General features: G+C 37.8%; 1 protein-coding gene across 1 annotated transcript in view; it reads left to right on the top strand.

The window, feature by feature from the left end:
* The first annotated feature begins 3,527 nt into the window (after positions 1-3,527).
* The window catches only part of galnt12.L (polypeptide N-acetylgalactosaminyltransferase 12 L homeolog), a 32,725-nt gene continuing 15,349 nt past the window's right edge, over positions 3,528-20,903 (top strand). The window contains exons 1-5 of the mRNA XM_018267635.2: positions 3,528-4,961; positions 17,977-18,146; positions 19,316-19,505; positions 20,253-20,438; positions 20,561-20,678. Of these exons, the coding sequence (XP_018123124.1) occupies positions 4,549-4,961; positions 17,977-18,146; positions 19,316-19,505; positions 20,253-20,438; positions 20,561-20,678 (1,077 nt within the window). The 5' untranslated portion in view covers positions 3,528-4,548. The remainder of the gene's footprint in view (positions 4,962-17,976; positions 18,147-19,315; positions 19,506-20,252; positions 20,439-20,560; positions 20,679-20,903) is intronic.

The following is a 20,903-nucleotide window of genomic DNA, read 5'->3' as shown; positions in this document are numbered from 1 at the left end:
CCTTTTCTAGGTCTTCATAAATGGTTGTAACGTTTCAAAGTACAAAACTTCAAGTATAGAGGCAGGGCTTTTGGTTTCAAAGGTTTTTCAACTAAATGATTGCACTACTTAAAAGACTAGGTAATACAATTCAAAGTTAGGCCATACCTAATCCTAACTGTGAGCATGTAACAAGCCACTGCTTGAGCCTTCTGGGCCTAAACAAAGTTTTCTTGGGTACAGTTGATTGCTCATAGTATGGATTTAGGGATGTAACAAGGTAAATTGCTTCATATGTACAAGAATTTAGGGATGGAAATCATTTTACAGATATTAATTCTGCCAATTTGTGCAAGTAGTAAACACTGTATTGAGTTTGTGTACTGTGCATTAGAAGCATTAAACCATGGGTGTGCTCCTAAAGCAGTAAAGGCGACTGTACTGTACACAAGACACAGAAATCTTTCTACTGTTGATTCTTGCCACGTATACCATGTACAAACACATAATACGTGTATAAAATTCTGTTCTTTTTACTTGTGCTGATGGTAAATTACTTTTTTTTTAGTTACCAACAAGCTTTTTTTACATACATAAATTACACATAATTTAGGGCTAAATAGATTTAAATGCAGAATAGTACTCTTTATTATAGGTTATTGATGGTAACCCTAAAAAACTAAGTTATAGGCTCTAGAAAAAGTGATCTATACTGTAAATTGTAAAATTGTAGAATCACTGCTTTTTTTTTTTTTTTTTTTTAACAAAGCATCTCACTATTTCTTCTAACTTGCCAAAAACCTATTTTGGTTTACATGATGATCACATGATGGTGTCTTGCTCCCAGTGCTGTAACTTAAGGCCTGTGGTTTCTGATGCAAATTATATAGTGGATAATGTACCTTTACTGTAATTTATAAAAATATAAATTACTGAGGAGGCCTGCAGCCTTAAACCTCTTTTATAGCTTTTTGCTTTAGTGAACATACATTAACACTGATTGTAATCTGTGCATTGTTTACAGATACCAATCCTGCAGTCTTCTGCTCTGACGTCTAGTCCTCCCTACCGTGTGTGCTAATCCATCAACTGATGCCCATTTTCCTTTACTATGCCCAGGTCCCTATCTGGCTTAATTATATACAAAAGCTATTACACACACAATTGTATTAAGTTGAAGAAACAATCTAAAACACAAGATCTCTACTTAGTGAGTAAACGTACAAGGTTTGAAACTGAACAAAGATATTTTAATCTTTCACATTATTACTCACTTCTCCCACACCCCAATGTCTAGTTTGAAATCTCCTCCATCATTGCTGAAGCAACCCATCCATGCAAAAAGACAATTGTTGACACTCCACATCTCTTACTGTTGTTGGAGGGACTTTTCCATGGTCTAGTTGTAATGATGTGTACATTTGAATTTGGTAAGGCAATCCCTTGAGAAGATTACTAAGCAATACAAATTCCCAGTTGCATCACTCCAGTCATACTGATTTGGGATTACTGTAGATAACTCCTCTATCCTCAGGCAAGAACATTCCTGTAATCTGTGTACAGAGGCTTGGAACTGAGGCACACATTTAACAATTGTTTTACTAACATTTCCATGTTTTTAGGGTCAGGTGTATACCTATTGTTTTGACATATAGTTTTTTCATGCATTTCACCACATAGCAACACAAATGTGCATTACTACACTTTTCCCTATGGTACAATTGCTTGATCATTAAATAAATGCATGCAGCAATGAATCCCAACTTGTTGCATACAAAAACATTAAATACTGTCAACACACCCTTCTAGCAGAATAGTTTCCGAGGGTATTTTTGAGTGAAAAATCTTTTTTTTAAGGTTAAATTTTTTTTTCAGAATTTTTAAAAACTATTATACCCCAAACATGGAAATAGCTTGACTCTGAAAATACACCATCTAAAACCTGTTGAATTCATGTAGAAGCCAATGGCTGATCTATAATATTGCCTTCAGACCACTTCCTTCATGATTGTATGCCTTCAAGCAAGTTAATATATATTTATGCAGCTACAATGCACACGTAGTTATGGCTGTAGCATAGTCTGCAAAATTTCAAAATATTTGCAGGGACACAATTATGTTGGAACATGAATTTTCCTTAAATTAAAGGTAAGGCTCAAATCACTGGGGAGGGGTTTAAATTACTGTATGTTAAGGAACCATTACTAATTGTAATTGCTAACCTGCTACCCCTGACAGGAGCTCTTTTTCATAATAATGCACCTGCCCAGGATACAGTGTTCTCAGTAGCTATTGAAGCTGAGCACATGTTCAGTACAGCAGTTGATGAAGAAGTTATATTTTGAAATGGACAAGTGCTCTTTCAGGGTAGCACAAGAAATGCCTGGAAAAGCAGAAAAAGAGTGGTGTGGAGCATTTTGTGAAGAAGAATAGCACCAGCAAGCCTGGATTTGTGGGCAGGCTACAAAGGCCCAGGCATACGGTGGGAAAAATCTTTGGTGGGATGCTGCCCACTGGTAGCCAATTGAAACCCAGTCCCCAGTGTAGCAGATTGAGCATCAGCAACACAGAGGGGGAAGCTGTGAAAGTGGTCATGCAAGAGGGGTTGGGGAGGAGCAGTGTGTGTGCAACCTAGGGGAACATAAACTTGAAATTCGGCACTGAGCCCTAGAGTAGCAGGTTGGGGATTAGAATCACTGTTTCTTTGAATAACTAGTTTTAAAGGGGTTGTTCGCCTTTAAATTAACTCTTAGTATGAATTAGAGAGTGATAGTCTGACACAACTGGCATTTGGTTTTCATTTTTTTTATTATTTTTTTTATTTTTTTATTTTTTGAGCTTTAGCTTTTTATTCAGCAGCTCTCCTGTTTGTAATTTCAGCAATCTGGTTACTATGGTCCAAATTACCCTGGCAACCATGCATTCATTTGAATAAGAGATTGGAATATGAATAGGAGAGGGCCTGAATAGAAAGATGAGTAAAAAAAGTAGCAATAACAATGTGCAGCCATGTCAGTGCCCCCTATTTGAAAGCTGGAAAGAGTCAGAAGAAAGAAAATAATTTAAAATGTTTTGCCGCAAAAACAAAAAAGTTGGGAAAGTCTCGTGAAAAAAGGTCCATTGCATTCAATGTATTTCACGTATTTGTTGCTGTGAAGTGAAATGGGACAGATTTGCCCATCACTATTCAAAAATAATAAAAAATAAAAAATGGAGGCCAACTAAAAACTTGCTAGGAATCAGCCATTTTTTAGCATTATGGTGAACCACTCATTTAAGATACAGAGATACACAGTGGGGTAACTTTCTGAAAGTCATTTTGGGAATCTTTTTCTGTTATCAGTTTTGTGACTGAAATTTTTTTTACTTTAAATATTTGTGACTTCATACTGGGGGCAACAACCTAAAAAGCCATTTTACTGAAGCCAACAGGTTTGGCAAGCTCTTAGCCGTTTGTTGTAAGCGGACGTGTCATTCACACCCAGACCAACACACAAAGCTTGGCAATAGAACAAAGGGGCGTGGTCACGGGGCTGGACGACTTACAGAGGGGAGGTTCCGCACGGAAAGTGTTAAGGTGACAGTAGGAAGAGGAAGAAGTGGAGGTGTGTAATGGGCAGAAATTGTTCGAGGGGAAAAGAGAGAAAAGCACGCAATTGTGACTGGATGGTTCCAGCTCACGGACTTTACTAGGACATAGAATCCGGGAGAAGAGGGAGGGTACTTTAGATTTGCGCCTCCTCGACAAGGAGAGAAGAACAAGAGACAGGAGTTTGAGAGTTAGGCAGTATGTGCGGAGCCTTTGTAACATTACCCGGACTGAAGCAGTAAATCATGTGAAGTCTGTCTGAGTGTGGAGGAAGACAAAGAACAAGGGATTTCTATTTTTATGCAATTTGTATGAACGGTAGTTTGTTATACTGTGTGTGATTTTGGAATGCAGACGCGAATGCTTGTGTGGCAGAATTTTATTTGACCGAATCTGCAATCTTTTACTAGCGATTATTATTTGAGTGCTGGCACTTGGACATTGGGGGGGACACTTTGTATATTGTTTCATTTTTATCTTATTTGGGCAGCTGGCCTGCCTGGATTGAATATAACTGTATGCACTATGTTTCTAACAAATTAAAAAAAAAAAAGCACCAAGTACTGAGAAGCAACTAGTGGTTTGAACACCTGCTTGTACCTGTTATAAAGCAGTAACAGACTGTACAGCACATCCATTCAGTTAACGGGGTATTCTCTAGTGAATATTACAATTCTACCTTCACATATAATACTAAATTTGAAGGATTTAAAACATAAGCATACACGTATAAATAATCGCTGCTAGTATAATTGTAGGTAAACACTGAATCGTGATATTGTAACCTGAAGTAGCATAATACTTGTACGCACCATTATTTAGTCACTGCTGAGAAGGTTGCTTTTATAGTGTATGGGATAAGATTAAGTGCTTATTTAAGCGTTTAATTTAGGAAATCTAGAAAACAAGTATTACCCATACCCAACAAGCATAGCAGTATCCCCCTCGTCTGTGTTTGTGTGTGGAGAGTGTTTGATATCATGAGCAAGAGGCGCCGCTTATTTGTAGGAACATGGAGGAGGAAGAAGGGGCTTTATTTAACATTGGGGGTGGTGGGCTTGGTGTTCCTTGGTTTTTCTCTTATGGGTGGGGGCGAACCTGATAATGACAAAATCTCAGCCGGCAATGGTGAGGTTGTTGAGCATATTGAACCCAGGGAACAAGGTGACATAGAACAGGATGCACAAGATTATGAACAGCTAAAGAAACCTGTGTATGAGAAGCCACCTTTGGACATCAATGCTCTTGGAGAGTTTGGGCGTGCTGTGAGACTCAACCTGAATGGAAAGGAGAAAGAACTGGAGACAGAGAGCATAAATAAACATCAGATCAATATCTACCTCAGTGATAAAATTTCTCTTCATCGCAGGCTCGAGGAAAGATGGAATCCAATGTAAGTTAACATTTGTATACTTTTTTAACCATTATTCCTTTATATGTTATAAAGGGAAAAATTTGATGTTTTTAGCTTTCCAGTAATTCTTTCTAAGGGTTTACATCAAGGGTTTTCATTTTTTATTATTTGGGGTTTTTGACTTATTTAGCTTTTTATTCAGCAGCTCTGAATAGGAGAGGGCAGAATAGAAAGATGAACAATAAAAAGTAGCAATACAGTTGGGGACAGTGACCCCCATTTGAAAGTTGGAAAGAGTCAGAAGAAGGCGGCAAATAATTAAAACACTATAAAAAAAAATAATAAAGACCAATTGAAATGTTGCTTAGAACTGGTCACTGGATAACATACTGAATGGTAAACCACCTCTTTAAAGGAGAAGGAACGTCTAAATCCCTGGAGGATCCTAAATATTAGGCAGTCCCCAGTTATTGTAATTACTTATCTGATACTCCAGGCCGGTGCTCCTGTTAGCAGAATACTGGACAGTCCTGAAGTATTTTTCAGCAGCCACCATGAAACGATTCTTACTTTAATAACCCTGGGCCGACACATGCGCCTTACAGTAAAAAAGCCGGCTTCATTGTTAACATTCGCCTTTTCACTCTTCTACACATGCACACCCGCATGAAAACAGATGAAGCAGGAAGAGAATTGCTCCATTGTGCTTGCTGAAAAGTACCCTGAGCCGTTGCAGTTTTCTGCTAACTGGAGCACCAGCCCAGGTTGATATAATCAAGTGATTATAATTATGGGGGTTACCTAATATTTCCCCCCTACAATGATTTAGACTTCCTCCTTCTTTAATCTATAAAAAGGAGGAACTGCAACCAGTCAAGCCACTAAAGGAGACCTGTCAGTATTGCATAAATACAAAATGAGTGCTTTAGTGAGTACTGATGTAGTATGGAGTAAAGGTTTTTAAATTACGTTTTTAATCCTGTATTTGAAACCCAGTAGCAATTTTGGCCCTGCTATTGAAGTGTTTAAAGGACTTGTACAGCCTACATATTCCTACCATGTATATAAGATGGGCATATCTTTCCCACCCAAACCACATAATTTGTACTGTATATACCTACTCCATTTGCCAGCGCGATCACATTTTCCTAAAACAAATAGCAGCTTTCACCAGGTGCCCATTTTCCCTTTGACACATCATCAGTATTATTGACATCTGCAAACAGGACATGTATGCTGTAAAGTTCATTCAATGCAGAATGCAGGTTTACACAGGCACAACAAACTTTGACAACAGGTTCTGCTGGGGCGGAGTACTGTAATGGTTAAGCTGAGCTCAGTAGAGGTGGTTAGGAGAAAAAAATAGGACAGCTAGAGTTTCTGTGGGAACCAGCAATGTTATCTCTTCATTGGCTGTTAAACTAGAGGGTGTGTTTAGTAATCTGAGCTGAGAAGTACTGAGCATGGTCATGAGCCAACAGCCAAAGTAAATTCCTGAGGGAGGGGATAAGAGTGGGTTAGAGGAAAAGAAGGAGTTCTAAGTGGTTAAAGGAGCATTCAACCCTAAACCTAAAAAAAACTCTCCCCCTGCCCTTCATAAACCCCTCTCCCTCCTCCCCCCAGCTTAAATGCAAATGCCCCTAGCGTTTTACTTACCCCTCGGTGCAGATGCAGGCATTGGAGTTCACAGGCGCCATCTTCAGCTGCTTCAGTAGTCTTCATAATGAGACTGGCGCTTCAGCGATTTTTGTGAGTTTCGGCGCATGCACAGTTGTCGCAGAACAGAAAATTGCTCCAACTGCCAATGCGCCAACATGCCGGTCTCATTCCGAAGATTTTCGAAGAGTATAAGATGGCGCCCATGAACTTCGATGCATGAATCTGCACTGAGGGGTAAGTGAAACGTTAGAGGCATTTGCCTGGGGTAACACTTTGGCTGGGGGGAGGAGCGAGGGGAGTCTCTGTAAGGTAGGGTTTTTTTAAGTTTAGGGTTGAATTCTCCTTTAAGGGGATGCTGCAGCCTTACTGTTATCCTTTTAACAACCAGAGTGGCAGTTATCTTACGATTTCGAAGAGGCTGTTCACTGATTAAATGTTTGTGTGGGGGGGGGGTTTTACATGTCCTGTAATTCACTCTCATCTCTCCCTGTGGAAGCTGTCTGCTGAAATTCTTTGATGGCCTGGTGGCCGGAGTAGTGGGATACAATCAGCGCAGCTATCCATTCTGAAGGGCAGGGAAGCAACGTGGGGGTTTATTCTAACTGAGGTTAGCCTAAATAAGAAACACATAAATAACTATGATCTGTTACTGTAGATCATTGAGGCTGCCCCCTCCCAGAGGGACATGCAGCAGTGGCAGAGGGTGCTCAGCCCACCAACTTGATGCATTCCACCTGTGTTTGGCGCTTGACTGCAACACAATGAATATAATCTCATAAGGAATGCATGCATTGCTTCCTGCATTCCGCTGTGCTGGAGCGCATGAAAGATCCACTGCAGGGACGTAGGCAGAAATGCCCATGTGTAAGGGGCCTTAGAGTGAGATGTAAAAATGTATATGCATCTAAAATGTTCTTAGAACTAATAAGGGCTCTGACCAAGGGGGCTTATGCTGAAAATGTCAACAATCTCTGCTCTGGAGTGAACACCTTATTGCAGCCAGAACTGACAAAGGAACAATTCAAGATGACAGCTATGATATAATGAATGGAACTTTGTAGAGGTGGCCCTTAAGAAGGTCAATCAGTGTGCATTTACTCATTTCTGTAGCTTTCCTTAACCTCAAGGTGTCCATAGACATAGAGATCCGCTCGCTTGGAGGTGTCACCAAACGAGCAAATCCTTTGTTTGTCATTATCAATTAAGCAGATAAAAGCCCTGGAGTTTGGAGAACCATAATTAGAAAAAAAGTTGTCTCTGTCCAAATATTTATGGACCTAATTGTATATATCATAGTACTGTACAATACTGTATTTCCTGTAAGATGGCTCTTTGTGTCTTTTTATGATAATCATCTGAATCTTTTTTGTTTTATTGATGTTTTTATTTTAAAATGAGCAATTTTACATTATTATTTTCCATTCTAAATGTAAATATCTTAACTTTGATAAAATGTTTGTTTAATTGAACCCATCATGATAAAACGTGTTTTATCTAAAAAATAATGTATATGCTTTAAAGAAAGATAGTGAGTATGTAAGCATAAAGGGACAGATTTATTAAGTCAAAACTCACAAATTCAAATTTAAAAGCACCAATTCCAATGTAAGTTTGAATGCGAGATTTATCAAACCTTGACTGTAGAAACTATAGTTCTAATTCGAATATTTGCCACCTAAAACCTGCCAAGTTCATTTACAAGTCAATGGCAGAGGTCTGTTGAACCATTTGAATATGTTAATTGCCTTCCTGTCATTCAAGTTTTTTTTGGAGGAAAACTCGATTTGTATGATTCAATTCTAATACCGATCAATATTAGACGTTCAAGTTTTTTCATAAATAACCTCCCATTCGAGTTTTGAGTACATTCGAATATATTAAAAAAAATTCACATTAATTTGGAAATCGACTATTGATAAATCTGCCCCAGTGTTCCTGGAGAAGAGTGGTCCAGAAATCCATGTGTTAAAACACAGCAGTCTAATGACTAAAATGTTATGATGTTAGTAGATGAGAATGAATTTACACATAACATCCACTGAAGCAAGTACTGATGTGAATGATGTATATTCTCTGTAAAGTGCAATGTAATATGTTGGTGCTATATACAGTAAATATAGCACAGTATTTTATCCAACACAGTCATTACACAGGGTCAGTAATTATCTATATACACCTGATGAAAACCATGACCCAGGTGCTGAAGCCCAGAGTTCCTTTGCACTCCAACTGGACAAACGTCAAACATACAGCAGTTACTTCTAATCTACTATGTAGGCTGGAACTCATCAAACTATGTCAGTGGCTCAGGTGCAGCAACCCTGAGCCTGTAGCAAGGGTACAGTCCAGAACACCAAAAGTTGTAGGTTGCGCTCTACCAGACCAACGATCCAAATTAACGTTAAAAGACAAAATCTTTATTGGAATATTTAAAAATATATGAAAGCATTTACATATTTTAAAATGGTACAATAAAGATTTTGTCTTTTAACTGTTAATTTGGATTGTGGTCTGGCAAAGAGCAACCTACAATGTTTGGAATAATAAAACAGTACCTTATACCTGATCCCAACTAAGATCTAGCACAGATCTGGCTTCATGGCTTAACAGAGTGGTGATGGCATAATAACCGTACCACTTTTTTTTGTACTATAACTTTTATTTGTTTTCTAAACTTACATTTATATTAAGTGGTACTGTATTGACAGTACCACTTTGTTATCTCCGTGTTTTTCTCATCCATATGTAGATAAAAAGATGTACTGACCACAAAGCACACTAGTAGTGATATATACTATTGTCCAATGTTCAGTGAAAGCAGTTTAACAATGCTTTATTTGGAAAGTCCGTACCATGGCACTCTGCTGGCTAAGGATGATTTGGGTAATTGCAGGCAACAGAAGGATAGCTGGTAGATTGTAATCAAAGTCATATACATTTTGTATTTGCTAGGTAGAGTCATTACAGTCTGCTAAATCCAAAGTAAATTTAAACAAAGTATTCCTTCATTGCTTTGTGTAAGACAAATATTGCCTAAGACACGTAGGTATTAGAAGGAGTTTCCTCAAATAGCCAACGTCATACCAGATCCTACTTTAGCGTTTTACTCATTCAAAGACTGAATATGACGTGTCGGTACTGACACAAGGTTATTTCGCTCATGAAATATTTCTGTAAAATAGGAATACAAAAAGAAAGAAAAAGGGAGTATAAAACTGCAGTTTACATTTACATGAATGAGACTCAAATTCTACAGTACAGTCAGGCTATTTTTTGCATATAAACGAATAACTCAAGGCTATTATTCCAGGATTGTGAACTATACCCCCCAAATGTTTTATACCATTCATACACCTGACGTATAGAATATCCATAGGAACCCATATATTATCCAGTCTGGATGTGGAGTGTAGTATCTGACAGTTGCTCCCTACATTTTACTTCTTTTTGTTTTTATTTAGTTCTGATTAAAAAGGCCTCTTTAATTTAAAGGAACAGTTCAGTATGAAAATAAAAACTGGCTAAATAGATAGGCTGTGCAAAATAAAAAGTGTTTCTAATATAGCTAGTTAGGCAAAAATGTAATGTATAAAGGCTGGAGTGACTGAATGTCTAATATAATAGCGAGAACACTACTTCCTGCTTTTCAGCTCTATAACTCTGAGCTAGTCAGCGACTTGAAGGGGGGCCACATGGTACATATCTGTTCAGTGAGTTTGCAATTGATCCTCAGCGTTCGGCTCAGTTTCAGAAGCAACAGATATGACCCATGTGCCCCCCCCTCAAGTCACTGATTGTAGTAACCAGTCAATGTAAACCAAGAGAGCTGCAAAGCAGGAAGTAGTGTTCTGGCTATTATGTTACACACCCAGTCACTCCAGCCTTTATACATATACTAACTGTTATGTTTTGGGTAGCTGAGGATGAGTAGGGTATAACAGTGCTTTATTAGCAGAGTCATGCAGGCATTTCACAACAGTACCTTTCACTTTTAAGCTACCAGGAATATGCACAGTATAAGTATGAGCACAGTGATATCTACAGGCCATTTGCATGAACACCACATATTCCCCCCTATAGTAGGAAAGCATTTGGACAACTATAATAAACAGCAACAATTAAACAGTATGCCTTTTTAAAACAATATTATAGATTCTTCACATCACAAAGTCCTTGGTCCATGCAGGTAGTTTTCTGATTCTCTCAGTACGCCTTATGGGTTCACTTTCTTCAGGCCTATTGCAGTTGACATCAGGAGTAGGAAAATTTTCTTCATCAAATGTAGCTTCTCCAAAGTCATATCTAACAGGAGCAAGACAACTTGCGTCCATCAGACAGTTCATATGTGTATGGCCTCGTTGGCGTCTCACTTCAAGTGGTGTAGTAAATTTCGATTGTCCTTGTTTCAGTATTCCTGGTTTCTTAATTCTTACTAAAGATCCAGGCTGAAAGTGTACTTCTCTTGCACCACGTTTTCTGTCAGTATAAGCATTGCATTTGACTTGTTGACGTTTCACAATGTCAGCAGTAGATGATTTTTTAGGCACAGTATTTTGTGGAAGTTTGATGTCTGCAACATGTAACTTAGTGCACATCTGTCTGCCCTGTAATAATTCAGCAGGAGATGATTGGGTTGTTGCATGGCACGTTGATCTTAGCAAAATGTCCTACCTTTGTGCATCTGCGACACCATATAGACTTTGCAGGACATGTAACATGATTTGCAGTGTGTTGTGTTGAACCACAGCGAAAGCAGTATTTTCTATTTGTATTTGCTGCATGGTTTTGCAGTGTAGGTGAATCCCTTTCCTTAGCACTGTATTTTGCCTTTGACTGTGCATTATTAGGCCACAGTGCTGAATTCACAATCTGTACATTCCCAGCGGTTCCCTGACTGAGAGTTTTAGGGGCAAATTCACTAACATACGTAGTTGCGCCAGGCGCAACTTCGCCGCGCTTCGCCACACTTCGCCAGGCATAGTTTCGCCAGCGCTCCACAAATTCACTAAAATCCGAAGTTGTGCACAGGGGTAGCGTAAGATTGCGAAGTTGCGCTAGCGTTGATTCGCTAAATGAAGCGAAGTTACGCTAGCGAAGGCTAATTTGCATACGGCGCCAAATTCAAATTTCAATGGAGGAATACGTATCAGCACTACAAATGGCTAGAAAACCTTCAAAACATCAAATAACATTTTTATTTTGCCCTACACATGTGCCCACTTTTAGGTAAGACAATAATGTAGAAAATAATGTAGAGAATAATGTAGAAAACACGCCAGCGTTTTTTGGGACTTAGAAAAAAGTTTGACTTTTTTTGAAGCAATCCCTATCTACTCTATTGCGCTTCGCCTGGTCTGAGGTGGCGAAGGAAGTCTAGCGTAAAAGGTAGCGTTCAGTACACTGCGCACGTTAGTGAATTTGCGTAATTACGTCGCTAGCGAAAATTCGCCAGGCGTAAGGGTGCGAAGTAACACTAGCGAAACTACGCCAGCGTTCGTTAGTGAATTTGCGCAGTAACGAAAATGCCAAACACTAGCGAATTAACGCTAGCGTTCGGCGCTTAGTGAATTGCCCCTTAGCCTCTGCCACTGCTGTTTCAATTTGGCTAGCAACTGTAATAGCCTTTGCAAGGGTTTAAATCCTGCTCTAGGAGCAGTCTCTCTCTAATGTGAGGTGAATTTGTTTTTTCCACTATTTGGTCTCTTAGCATTTCATCTGTTAGATTCCCAAACTCACAGGTAACAACCAGCTCTCTCAAAGCTGCTACAAATTGTTGTGTGGATTCGCCATTACGTAGTCCACGTTGGCGGAATTTATATCTTTCAGCAACCATATTTACTCTTGGCACAAAAAAGTTCTTTATAGCAGTAAGAGCAGTTTCAAAGTATCATCAGGTAATGGTAATGTATAGAATGTACGCTGTCACTCTGCTCCCAGGCAGTGAATAAGTAAAGCACACTTTCTAGCACCAGAAATCTCCCCTTGGTCAGCAGCAATAATGTAATTTTCAAATATACAAATCCAAGCAGTAAAAGGTATGGTAGGCTCACCAGGGTTTGGAAGAAAAGGTGCAGAGGTAAAAGAGCCATCCTTGTCGCCATTTGTTATGTTTTGGGTAGCCAAGGATGAGTAGGGTATAACAGTACTTTATTAGCAGAGTCGTGCAGGCATTTCACAACAGTAACTTTCACTTTCACTTTTAAGTTACCAGGAAGTATGCACAGTATAAGTATGAGCACAGTGACATCTACAGGCCATTTGCATGAACACCACACTAACTATATTAGAAACATTTTTTATTTTATCTATTCACCCAGTTTTTATTTTTACACTGAACAATTCCTTTAAGGCAGACCAACCTTCTAGTTGCTGTCAGAATAGGGTTTAGTAAGTGATGGGCATATTTATTGAATCAAATTTGATTTTCTAATATTACTTAAATAGTATGTTAGCTGAAACAACTGCTTTAGTAAAGTAGATACATGAATACAGAGTAAGACAATAAGGGGCAGATTTATCAAAGGCCAAAGTGAATTTTTGAATGAAAAAAATTAGAATTTCGAGATATATTTTGTGTACTTCGACTAGGGAATATTCCAAATTCTATTTGTATTTGAAAAAAATTAAACTTCGAATATGACTTCGATCATTCACCATCTAAAACCTGCCGAATTGCTGTTTTAACCTATGGGGGACCTCCTAGAACTTATTTGGAGTCAATTGGTGGACTTTGAAAAATTTCTTTGGGAAAAACTTTGAATCAAATTGATAGAATGCACAATTCTTTCGATTCCAACTATTCAAATTCGGCCGAATACGGACCTATTCGATCAAAAACGGACCTATTCGACCAAAAAAAATATTTCGACTTAATTACGGTTGGTCTTTTTGAATTCGAATTTCAAAGTTTTTCAATCGAAATTCAACCCTTGATAAATATGCCCCTTAATGTTAAGTTCACTTATTACTGCAATCTCTCCAAAACCTGGTGGAACATCTTGCTTCCTGTTGTGTAACTCAGTTAAAGGAACAGTAACACCAAAAAATGTAAGTGTTTTAAAGTAATGAAAATATCATGTACTGCTGCCCTGCATTGATTAAACTGCTGTGTTTGTTTCAGAAACACTACTATTGTTTAAATAAACAAGCTGCTGTGTTGGCTCTCTTCATTATCCCCCCCACACACACACTTTCACTAGTCAAACAAAAACTCCACCACATTTTCCATATGGATTGCCTGGAATCTATGACGAACAACATACAGACAAATTCTTCTTCACCTGGATGAAATATATTGCCTCTCTTCGTACACACATTAAACACCTTACTATATATGCATTTAGACACACCACTTGGTTCGATACAGAATTATTATCTAACAACCCTTTAGTAAACAGAGGTTTACATTCAAAACCTTTCTCTTCCACGGGAGCAGGATCGACACTCACCCCACAGGAGTCCCCAAATAAATCAGATATTACTTGATTATTGCTAACTACTCTAAACTAGGGCAAGAGAAATTAGCAATGTTTCCATTATTGTTTTGTTGTTGACTATACCGATCTGTAACAGGACATGTTCTAGACAAAAAAGAACAATATCTAAGAATGTATTGATATGGAATCATTCATTTATACCTCCAAACTTTACCATTTTTGTTATTACTGTTATTTACTTTATTTGAAAACTAAATAAAAACATATGTTAAAAAAAACAAAAAACAAGCTGCTGTGGAGCAATGGCGGAAATTGAGAAATGGCTATATGGCACAGGTTAACTAATGGATAACAGATAACACCATTAGACAGACAGAGCTTATTTGCTATCTGCTGTGTAACCTGAGCCTTTTCTCCTTTGAATGGCTGTCCCCATTGCTACACAGCAGCTTATTTATATAAACAATAGTAGTATTTCTGAAGCAAACACAGCAGTTTTACCAGTGCCCGGCAACACTGCATTAAATTTTTATTTAAAACACTTTTATTTTTTGATGTTATTGTTCCTTTAAACAGGATTTTAAATATGTTCTCTTTAAATTGGATTTTTATTTGGTTTTGCCTTCGACTGTACAAAACTGATGAAGTATGAAAAATAGCAGTTTAGCTGCAAGTAGTACATATATATGCGTTCTCCATGGGGGATGTAAAAACTATATTCAGACACTTGTCAAGTATCTTAGATGGGAAAAAAACTACTAACTATTTTAAAAAAAACAAAAAACCTTCAATATCAGCAGCTTATCATGCGCAGTACTTTTCTTACTCATTTTGATGGCAAAAATGTGTCCATATACCTTGTATAAAATAGTATGCAATACTTTATAATGTGAATACAAATAATGGACAATCTTCTGACGATCTCGAATATATACATCAACCCGCCTTATGCTGACATCATCCTCTATCTAATAATGAATAAATTGGCCACCCTTCCCTTACCTCCTGCACTTATCATGGAGGACTTAAAACTTTTTATAGAAGATAGGAAGGATAAGCTGCCAAAGTCCAAAAAACTGACCCCGCCTTGGCCAGGTGGGTAGACTCTTTTAATTTTATAGATTTGTTCTGATGTGGAAACCAGGACAATATCCAAAATATTCCAAATATACAATACTGATCATAAAATCATGCATAGATCTATAGCTTGGCTCATCAGACTTAGCCCTAAAAATTATAGAACCCAGATACTCTCTTGAGGTTTATCAGATACACCCCCTTACTGATATAAATAAATATTAGTCTCTGTGCCTAAAGATATATATTATGGAGCCAGTACTGGATAAACCATCCCAAAATTGATTCACCATTGCCACCATGAAAAGCCCCAGGAATTGGCAGTGTACCTTTTGAGTATTGTAACAAAATGCATGTTCCATGCCTTGTTAAGGTATTCAGTGATATACTAGAGGGGGCATCTTTGCTACAATCAGCTATATGGAAATACCAAAACCAAATAAAACCACTTTAAATGCACCTCAAACGCCTGTACCTCATAAGAAACACATTTTAGAAAAAATCCTAGCCAGATTCTGAAACAAAATTTTTGCAGGGGGATCTGGACAAACTAGTAAACTTGATGGCGAAGTTAAAGCAGCACATAAGATTAAATCAGCTCCTATATGTGTTCACTAGCAGGCACGAGATTTGACTGTTAGCAAACACACAGGGGGTCATTTATAAACTTTGTGAGGCATATTTGTATTTGCATATGGCTGTTTTGCACAAGTTTTCCCCTAAATGCTTAAATATTGCGCTATTGTGCCTGTCTTTCCTATTTTTGCAAATAGCAGTGAGATGCTCATTGTGCACAAAAAAATGAGTCGCAAATGAGATGAGTGTTTGCGTGAGCACTGTCGTGGACGTGCTCAAATATAGCACTGACACGTTGCAGATATCAGTTCACAACTGTAATTTTCGGGAATATGTAATAATAAATAAGCATTAAAAACCCGAGCGTCTTAGATTGGAGTTTGTAGCAGCTGATATTGAGATACTGTAAATTCGGACCTTGATAAATAACCCCATAACTGTTAGTACAAAATTGATCTAGAATTTGGTCCCCCTGGGGTTTTTCACCTTCCTCCTCATCAGCTAATGGTTAGGCTTGTTTCCAGTAGACAAAAAGTTTGAATTTGATGGACTTGTGTCTTCTTTTCTAACATGTTTTCATTTAATTTTTCAAACATAGTGTCATTTCTGCATATATTTGAACTTACATAACAGACTCAATTTGGTTGTGGTTACGATCCTGATCTTCATACATATATGTAATCCTATGTAGTTTACTGTTTTTGTATCAAGTGTTGCCACCAGAAATTATGGGTCCACATATTACATAAAATTATGAGCAACCTGTACTGTGGCAAGTCACCCCATATATATAGTACAGTCCCCCTTATATACTTCCAAGGGTATTTACGGCAGCAAATGAGCATTCACCCCAAATCTCACACTAAATGGCCTTCAGACTGAGCCAGAGCTACAGTTTGGCAGGAATTTACTAAAAGTGAAAAACAAAAACAAATTATTAATAGTGGTGAACTAACCCCTTTGATGGAATTGCTTTTATTGTTTTTGCGTGGATATCTTCAAAAGAAACACTAAAGCTATTTGTTTATTTTAAATGCAGAGTTATCAAATTATATCTGTGACCATTTGGAAATGTTACTTTGTTTTGCATTTATATTCAAACTCTTTTCTGTAAATTATTTTCAGGCTATGGGTGTACTTTTAAGGGCAATAGAGAAAGACATTTATGGTAATTGCCTGGACCTTACTGGTGCACTGCCACAGTTTTTTAGAAACAATCTCCTGGCCCACAATAATACAGCAGTCCAGGCATTTACAGTTATCCAGTCCATGAAAGGGGACATAAAATTAAAAAATAAAATCCCACATTAAATGCTAAAACAAATCTACTTTTGTTTAAAAATCTGTAGTTTTGCTAAAAAACACAATCTTCTACACTTCGTTACCCCTTCTCTCCACTTACATATAATACAGCCAGTTTTTAGACATCTGGTGGCTGCAGTACTTCAAAATGATCGCCCCCATCTTCAAGTTAGAAGGGCAGGGTGTGGGGTTGTTTCTCATCGAGTAGTGATGCATCCAATCCAGTGATGCATATTAGGGATGGGAAGGGAAATCACGTGACTTTTTGTCACAAAACGAGGAAGTAAAAAAATGTTCCCCATCCCACACCAAATTAGGATTCAGATTCGGTTCAGTATTCGGCCGAATCTTTCGCGAAGGATTCGGGGGGTTCGGCCGAATCCAAAATAGTGGATTCGGTGCATCCCTATCATCAAGGTTAGCCTTCCTGAGAAACAAACACATACATTTAACCCCACACTGCTTTCCTGCCCTCCAGAAGAGAGCAGCACCGATTTTTTGAAGATCTGCTGCCACTGGCCATCTAAAGATTTGTGTTTTTATTTAAAAAATTGCGCAGGAGGCAAATTGGTACAACATACCCCACGTGCCAATATCCTAAGAGATACTGGGGCTTATTAATAATCACTAGGCAAATTTGCCCACAGCAACCAATCAGTAACTGTCATTTTTCAAACAGCTGTAGGTGGAACAAAGAAAGCAAACATTTGATTGGTTGACATGGGTTACTGCCGAGGTGCAAATTTGCCCAGTGTTTATAAATAAAGTGCCACTGAGTGTGTATCTGAAAATTGTTACTGCAAGTATTATACTATTTATCAGATTAACTAGTTTGTTTTTGTACTGTATGTAGAATGCAGTTGCAGCAGTGTAACCATTTTACAAATTAAAAATTATGTAGACTTCCAAGGAAAGTGTATAGATACTATATACTCAAATCAGGGCCAAATGATGCAATGTTATGAGCATTTCAAATGCACATATATAATCTTTTGTTATTGCAGGTGTAAAACAGTGAAATATAATTACCACAGGATGCCTAAAACCTCTGTTATCATTGCATTTTACAATGAGGCCTGGTCGACCCTCTTAAGAACAGTCCACAGTGTTCTGGAAACTTCTCCAATCTCACTTTTGGAAGAGATAATTCTGGTAGATGATTATAGTGACAGAGGTAAGTAGATGGTATAATGTAAGGGCATTATATGAAATTGTTTCAAATATAAAATAGTCTTTACCTCCCATGTGGTGTGTCGAATTAAGCTTTTCACTGTATGTCCCTAGGACATTGATAAGGTTACTTGGCCCTGCCTAACATATTTAAATGATCCCTGAATAGATATCAGTCAGGGAAGGCATAGTTTTGAGCCTGTACATAGGTCAATAAATTGCTGGTGCTGTGAGTTGTTCTTGTGAGGCAAAATGTGCAGATTTACAGCTTCAGCTTGTTTAAACGAAAACTATTACCCCCAAACAATGTAGGTCTCTATTAAAAGATACTGAGTAAAACAGCTCATGTGTAAAACCCTGCTTCATGTAAATGAACCATTATCATAATAATATACTTTTTTAGTAGTATGTGCCATTGGGTAATCATAAATAGAAAATTGCCATTTTTAAAAATAAGGGCCGCCCCCTGAGATCGTAAGATTCACTGTGCACACATACAAACCACATGTAAGGTCACATGAGCCAATTAACAGACAGAGTTCTGCCTTTTGCTTCCTCACTTCTTCCTGTTACAGTTAGTGTTGTAGTATTTCTGGTCAGGTGATCTCTGAGGCAGCACAGATAGAGTCACGAAATGGCGGTTCAAGGCAAGAGATGTAAAAGGGCAATATTTATGTAAATACATATTCCAGTTTGGTAAGATTCTTTAATATGTCATTCAATTTGATATAAACTACCTGTTGCTTAAGTATTCATTTTGGGGGTATAGTTTTCCTTTAAATGAATGGTTTTAGAGCCTCTGAAGCGAATCTGACGTGAAGGAACCTTATGGGAGGAGAAAGTAGCTCATAGGTGACATATGCTGTATTTATAGACACTTGGATTTGTGCTTTAAGTTTGTACTTTTTAAAGATTTTTCTACAATTACATATTGGCACAAAAGTTCAGTCCCTTAATCTGAAATATTAACGTGTGAAGAATACATTTAATGCAATGAAATGTAGATTACAGTTATGAAACCTCGAAGAAGTGAACTGGAACTTTCCCTGTATTCTCATATTCAACTTTCTCATTCTACAGTATATTTCACTGTCAACCAAGATTATATATGTTCATATATATATATATTTTTTAAAAAGAATTGTTTTCTGAATCGTGTTTCATTCCTGCTAGAGCACCTGAAAGAACGTTTGGAAAAATACATTTCCAAACTGATGAGGGTGCGCCTAATCCGAGCCAATAAAAGAGAAGGTTTAGTACGAGCTCGTCTTTTGGGTGCTTCCATTGCCAAAGGTGAAGTTTTGACCTTTCTTGATTGTCACTGCGAGTGCCATGAAGGTTGGCTTGAGCCATTAATGGAGAGGTAGGTGGATATGCCATGTATGGATATTCATGTATGGACAGGTGTACAAATCTATGTACGGAGCATGCAGCCTCTGTAGGACTTTAGGTTAGAAAGCAAGAAGTCAGTATGAATATAATGTACTGTGAATTAGCTCAACAATCTGAATTTGGAAAAAAAAAGTCTACTGCAAATTGTATCTAGTTTTTAAATTTGTTTACTGCTGTATTCTGGTTTAATCTCCTGATTATGATTAGCACATATCAGTTTTACTCAGCCAAAATGTTTATTGATCTTACACTCTCTAGTAAAGGGTTTACTTCACTTGTTTGCAGATTATGTAGATATCAGCAATGGTTTTGATAAGTGGGAAGGGATATGTCCATTGAAAGGTGTAGTGGGGTTGCCTTAGCAGGTGTAGATTGGACATTAGAGATGTCAGATCAGACATCTCTACATCTGAACTGTCCAGCAAAATCAATTGCCAGGATTTGTAAGTAGACATGTGCTGCTTTTAAAACCCCACCCATGTATACATTTTGGAGTTTAATGCCCTCTATCCATACAAGGCAGATGCATTGGTATTGCCAGACTTACATTCTTATGAACCAGTACCTTGCACTAACATGAGGACATTATCAAAGCATTTCTAATGTAGTGCCTCATTGTGAGACTGCACATTGAGTATGGAAATGTATGTATTTGTGAGTGGAAGGGGGGATGGAAATACAATAATTATAAAATAATTGTACACATTTTTTAATTCAGGATTCGTGAAAAAGAAAGTGCTGTTGTTTGTCCAGTGATTGATGTTATTGATTGGAACACATTTGAGTACTTGGGAAATTCAGGTGAACCTCAAATTGGTGGTTTTGATTGGAGGATGGTATTCACTTGGCATACTGTCCCAGAGAGAGAGCAGAAAAAGAGACGTTCCCCAATTGATGTGATAAGGTTTGTCATTCTGACTTTGTAAGTTATTCAGAAGTAAATGATAATATTTGTTTGGAAGGGAAAAGGGTGTACTTTCATAAAAGGCATTTGTTTACACAGAACTATTGTTTTTCACTTTCTAGTTCCCCAACAATGGCTGGTGGGCTATTTTCTGTCAGCAAGAAGTATTTTGAACACTTAGGCTCATATGATACTGGAATGGAAGTATGGGGTGGAGAAAACCTTGAATTTTCTTTTAGAGTAAGTAACAGATTTTGTCCTGTGTCCTCTATATAATCACACCCCTTCACGTGAAAGATCAACAGAGCCTTTTGCTGTTTAACCCTTTAAGTGCCAGCAGAATTTCACATTTTGGTTACGCGAAATGCCAGCCGTTTTTGAAACATTTGTGCTCTCTCACTTTAGTGGCATTTTCTGAGGGGAAACCTATAGTTTACCTAGGAAAACTATACATTGTTTTTTTCG

The sequence above is a fragment of the Xenopus laevis genome, chromosome 6L, assembly GCF_017654675.1.
Source record: "Xenopus laevis strain J_2021 chromosome 6L, Xenopus_laevis_v10.1, whole genome shotgun sequence".
NCBI classification, from domain to species: Eukaryota; Metazoa; Chordata; class Amphibia; order Anura; family Pipidae; genus Xenopus; species Xenopus laevis.
This window is presented reverse-complemented; position numbering and strand designations above follow the sequence as displayed.